This window comes from Sinocyclocheilus anshuiensis, unplaced genomic scaffold (assembly GCF_001515605.1).
Source record: "Sinocyclocheilus anshuiensis isolate Anshui unplaced genomic scaffold, SAMN03320099.WGS_v1.1 scaffold444, whole genome shotgun sequence".
Classification (NCBI taxonomy): domain Eukaryota; kingdom Metazoa; phylum Chordata; class Actinopteri; order Cypriniformes; family Cyprinidae; genus Sinocyclocheilus; species Sinocyclocheilus anshuiensis.
The window spans coordinates 321,080-326,872 of NW_015555739.1; the positions used below are offsets into that span (position 1 = coordinate 321,080).

A 5,793-nucleotide genomic window follows, 5' to 3' on the forward strand; every position below is an offset into this window, starting at 1 on the left:
CATCTCAGCTGATCTCCCAGAGCCTCGTCACGTCTCAGTTGATCTTCTAGAGTCTCGCCACGTCTTAGCTGTTCGTCCAGTCACGTCACGTCACGTCACAGCTGATCTTCCAGAGTCACGTCACATCACAGCTGATCATCCAGAGTCACGTCACATCACAACTGATCATCCAGTGTCTTGTCACGTCATGGCTGTTGCACCCAGATTATCAAGCTCATTCCTTCGGTATCCCAGTCTGGCATCCAGTGTGAGGGATGCACCGCTGGTGTCTCGTTCGCCTCGTTACAATTTTGTTCTGAATTAGTAACTTTTATGTTTTTATTTAGTAATAATAACAACAATAACAAAAATATTTGTATCTTTTATCTTGATATATAATCACAAACGTTTGGCCAAATTTTGCACCCTAAAAACAAGCACTGGATTTTTTTTTTAATTCATTTTAAAATCACAATTTTTATAAAAATAATCTCAATTAGAAAGTGTATTATGGGCTTTATGTATGATGACTGTTAAAAATTTGGAATTAAATATATCCTACTGAAAATAATGTTATTTAAAAATAACATTTAAAACATCACTCACTTTAGTTTCTCCAGTTTGCAGTGTCGGTTCCTTAGTAGATCAGACAAAAGCTTCACTCCTGAATCTCCTGGTTTGTTCGAGCTCAAATTGAACTCTCTTAGATGAGACGGGTTTGATACAAGAGATGAAACCAAGGCAGCACAACCTTCCTCACCAATACCGCTATATTCCAGCCTGCAAAGAAGGAAATGAGCAGTAAATGTCAGTCAACACAAATTCTAGGTTGCTAAGGCTGGTGGCTAAACTAAGCACAAACATATTAAAAATATTTTTCCATGTTTTCCTATTTGTGTTGCAAAATATAGAAAGAATTAAGGATGAAGATTGACTTTTCCACCAGCAACTAACCACTCCACATCTCTAAACCAATGCACTTCTTTCTCTTCTCTGCATTTCTCCTCTGCTCTATCTCGTTTTGTAATCTAGCTTTCTAATAAACCTGGCATTGCATACTGCGAATATTGTTGGCTCTTTGATGAATTGCTTATGCTGCTATGTTGTAAGTCACTTTGGTAAAAGCATCTGTAAATACATAAAAGTAATATGATTAACTATCATCACTTACTCTAGTTTCTCCAGTTTACAGTGTGGGTCCTTCAGAAGAATAGACAGAAGCTTCACTCCTAAGCCTCCGGGTTCGTTGTAGTTCAGATTGAGCTCTCTCAGATGAGACGGGTTTGATTTTAGCGCTAAAGCCAGAGCAGCACAACCTTCCTCTCCAATACCGCAGCACTCCAGCCTGAGGAGAGGAAGACACTTACAGATCAGCACTCAAATTCTGCAGGTAAAAGATAAGGATGAGGCGAGCACAAAAGATGCACTTCATGTTGGACAACACAAAATTAACAGACAAGTGATTTGAGAAACCAATTAAACACTGTTGAAGCTAGGGGTGGGCAGTATGACCAAAATTCAGTTTCACAGTATGACTAATTTTATTTCACGGTAACGATATATTTCACGATATAGTTATTTATATATTCAGTTATTCTGAACACAGACAAATAGGGCTTCATATGATAAATAAACTCAAATACTTCAAAAAATGAAAAGCACTTTACCTTGTTTGAATTTTCTTTTTCTTTTATTTGGTAAAATATTTATTTAGTAAAAACACTCAATTTATAGATTAACTTCCCCAGCTGATTGATATTAAACGCAACTTTTAGGCGTAATAAGGCGTTTCTGAATTATTTTGCATCTTGTGTTGTACTTTTACTTCAGTCAGTTTATACTATCAAAATATTTTGTATTGAAATATTCTATTCATAATAAATTACATTTGCTTTCTTTTAATTTTGTAGAATACTATTAATACTAGTTGTATTGTTTAAATTTGTTCCCTGGTATCTGCGTATTATACTGCGTTTTTAAGGGGATTGTTTTGCTCTTTTAGTGAAAACTGGTTTTATAAACAAGGCCCAGTTCAACGTTGGATTTGCACATCGTTTGATACTGAAAGATGGAGCGATCCCAGTGATAAAAAGAGACCGGTCATGATTGGGAACTCCAGACGGTAAGTGAAACTGCATCAAATGTCTGTGTTTTGTTGGCAATCAGTGGCACTCAAATGCTCGTGACTCTTTAGCTCCGCCCACGACACGCCTCCAGGACCTCGGCTGTTTTTGGAGAGAATTGTAAAGGGACTCTTTGGAGATATGAAGGATGCAACACTACTCTATAGGTACTCAAGATTAACACGAGATTGGGTGAAACCGTGTGTGTTATGTCCCCTTTAAAATGTGATTGGTTAATTTGAGCGTCAAGTTGAGAGACGTATCAAAATAGAGGAGGTTATTATCATCTAGTTCCGATCAGTGTCTGATCAATTGGATTTAGAAAAATATAATATGGGCTGTTGCATTCTCAATATTTTGTAATTTTGCCTCAGATACAGGATTATGTAGATTCGCTTTAACAAGCAGTTTGTTCATTACCTTGGTAACCGCTTGCGCATCCACATTTAAAGGCACAATATGTACGATTTTTTTATTAAAATATCCAAAAACCACTAGAACAGTGTTATATATTTTGCTGACTTGTGTACTTACATTATCCCAAATGTTTCGAACAATGTTTAAATCCAGAGAAATAAGCAAGTTTAACTAGTGACACAGAGCGTGTCCATAGTATCGCCTGCTAATGACATCATAACCCCTCGATTTCCGGTTTTGTTTTGTAGAAAACATGGAAACACCAAAGACGCTTTATTATGTTGTGTGTTTTAATAGACCGGTGACGACCGCACAGAGTAGCATTATAACAGAACTAAATGTATCTCGTATGATAAAACAGCGCTGCTTTACCCCACATACGCACGACCGGAAGCAGCGGAAGCGCTCGACTGTGGCATAATAAAAGCTCCGCTGCTTTCCAGCCGTGTGTCGCGCTCGTTCAGCGCCTCGTTTCGCTTCGACGGCTTTCAGCCTCACCCTGCTTCATTCTACTACATTAATAAATCATTAGCTCATCCATGAACATGATTTCTGCCTGAGTACAGACTTGCTACTGCCAATAGATACACAGACACGCTGCTGCTGCTGCTGCTGCAGGAACAGACATACATAAATCCCTAGGCAGATCTAGACAGGTGGAGCTGGGGGAAGTGGAGGGATTCAGGTAAACTCTGCAAGTGCCACAGTAGAAAACTAGTGGCTGTAACATGCTATTTGACATGTCTTATTGTTGGTCCGTCCCTTGGCTTGAGGAACAGCTAGATTCTGCAGTTTGCCACCATTTTTGGAGGTTCTGTCTTGTTCACCATGTCTATTTCTTTAAAGGTGTTACTGTATAATGAAATTGAGATACATTTGGCCTTTGTAAACAATAAGTATTATGCTAATATAGAAACATTGCCAAAATATTTTCAATCCTACAGTGCAGTATTGTACTTGATGCATGTAAAAATTGTATATAGCACCTTTAATGTAATTGTTGGTGATGTTATGCAATTTGCATCCCTAAAGATTAATCATCACTTACTGTAGTCTCTCCAGTTTACAGTTTGAGTCTTTCAGAAGGTCAGACAAAAGCTTCACTCCCGAGTCACCAGGTTTGTTCCAGCTCACATCGAGTTCTCTTAGATGTGATGGGTTTGATATAAGAGATGAAACCAGAACTGCAAAACCTTCCTCTCCAATACTGCTGCCTTCAAGCCTGCAGAGAAAAACCACCTCACACTTGAGGCTCTTTGATGCCAAACTTTCATATCTGCTGCAGTGTGAACAAGATTTTGAATAGAAACACAATAGCGACATTTGCATCGGGAACAAACATTTGCCTGATAACAATGTTTTCTGTGGTGATCCAACACAAGCTTAAATTTAATTCTAGGTATGGTGAAACAAGCCACTTTGTGGATCTCACAAAGCTAGTCTACACTAAAGTAATTCACCCCAAAATCAAAAGAAATAAATTTTAGTATATATAAAACCATTACTATTTTTGCATTGCAACATTCTAAACAACATAAGTGATAAAGTAACTGTGTTTTATATATTTGTTTAAAATGATGAGTGAAGTTTGTTAGCACTAAGGATATTGTGATATCATTCATCAAATATTACCCACTGTAGTTTCTCTAGTTTGCAGTGTGGATCCTTCAGTAGATCAGAGAGAAGCTTCACTCCTGAATCTCCCGGCTCATTATTGTTGAGATTGAGTTCTCTCAGATGAGACAGGTTTGATATCAGCGCTAAAGCCAGAGCAGCACAACCTTCCTCTCCAATACTGCAGTCATACAGCCTACAGAGAGAAACATATATATAGCTCAACACACATTCATTCAGCAGCGAAAATTGAGTAATGAGCTGCAAGTGTGTGAGCATTAGAATAAGTGATTTTGTGCATGAATGTACGACTAATGTAGAGTGGTTTTCATAATTTAAATCTTGCAGAATCTACAAAACATTTAATTCAAGTTGGTCAAAAAGAAGTGAGTTCATGCTTAAAATGAGAAGAAATATTCATGTAATTATTTTTAAAATATCACCAGCAATAATTTAGGTATATACGGTTTAACTTAATGTAAGATTTTTGTGTATTTGTAGTAAAATAATATAAGAAAAATAACTTAATATAATCAAAGAAAATATGAAGCCGAAAGATAGATTTGATAATATCACTCACTGTAGTTTCTCTAGTTTACAGTGTGGATCTTCCAGTAGATTAGACAAAAGCTTCACTGCTGAATTTCCTGGTTTATTGGAGTTCAGACTGAGTTCTCTCAGATGTGATGGGTTTGATATCAGAGCAGAAACCAGAGCAGCACAGCCTTCCTCTCTAATACTGCAGTTACACAACCTGCAGAAACACTTGCACTAAATTTAAAATTGTTCATACTGTAATTATTCATACATACATAATATCAGAACATAAGGACACTGAGAGATTAACACAATTTAATAAAAAAGTGAAATTGGAAATATTAATGGATTTAAAAAAAAAAAATGTATAAAAATACGTACTTCAGTATCTCCAGTTTACAGTGAGGACTCTTCAGTCCCGCAGAAAGAAGCTGTACTCCTGACACCTGGAGGCTGTTGTCACTGAGGTCCAGCTCTCTTAAACTGGAGGAGATCGAGCTGAGAGCGGAGGCCAGGGCTGAACAGATCTGATCTGTGAGATTACAGCCCCTCAGACTGGCAAAGAAAAAACATATGCCTTAATCTCCAATAACAGCAATCAGTATGGATTTACATGGAGGCTAACTTAACCAGTTCATATAATCAATTAAGGCCCTATGTGGTTAAATTCCAGGGATACTGGGCTCTCAATATGGCTCCACAAATATATTGACCTATCGGTAAGCCCCTCCCCTTGAACGCAGATGAGCCAATGGCAGTCGAGTATCAGTTGCACGGGGAGCGGAACTCGGACATCTGTAGGTTTCAGCGCCATAGAGAAACATTGGAAGATCTGAAGCTCGCATCGGTTTGATGGTGTTTATTCTAAAAAATGGAAAAACAATGTGCCTGCGGTACTTGTAACACTGATTCCAGGTATCCTGAGAGGAAGGGCAATATAATTTATTTTATTCCATTTCCAGAACCCAAACAAAACATAGCAAAATGTCTGTAAGCATTCAACTCTAATCCCAGTGAAGACGAAAACGTTCGTTTTCTGGTTGTCGTACTCTCATTAAGTTACAGTTTTCATCTGCTCAAGCAGAACGTTAATGTCATCTTGTGCTTCAGCAAGGTATCTCTG

At 37.8% G+C, this 5,793-nt stretch overlaps 1 protein-coding gene across 2 annotated transcripts in view; it reads right to left on the reverse strand.

Annotated features, from left to right (window-relative positions):
- Positions 1-5,793, reverse strand: part of LOC107673183 (NACHT, LRR and PYD domains-containing protein 12) — a 21,346-nt gene that overhangs the window by 6,720 nt on the left and 8,833 nt on the right. The window contains exons 4-9 of one of the 2 annotated variants that reach the window (XM_016466679.1): positions 5,052-5,225; positions 4,714-4,887; positions 4,156-4,329; positions 3,568-3,741; positions 1,151-1,324; positions 586-759 (exon numbers count right to left, since the gene is read on the reverse strand). In XM_016466679.1, coding sequence (XP_016322165.1) covers positions 586-759; positions 1,151-1,324; positions 3,568-3,741; positions 4,156-4,329; positions 4,714-4,887; positions 5,052-5,225 — 1,044 coding nt within the window. The remainder of the gene's footprint in view (positions 1-585; positions 760-1,150; positions 1,325-3,567; positions 3,742-4,155; positions 4,330-4,713; positions 4,888-5,051; positions 5,226-5,793) is intronic. The other variant, XM_016466678.1, reaches the window with a different exon arrangement.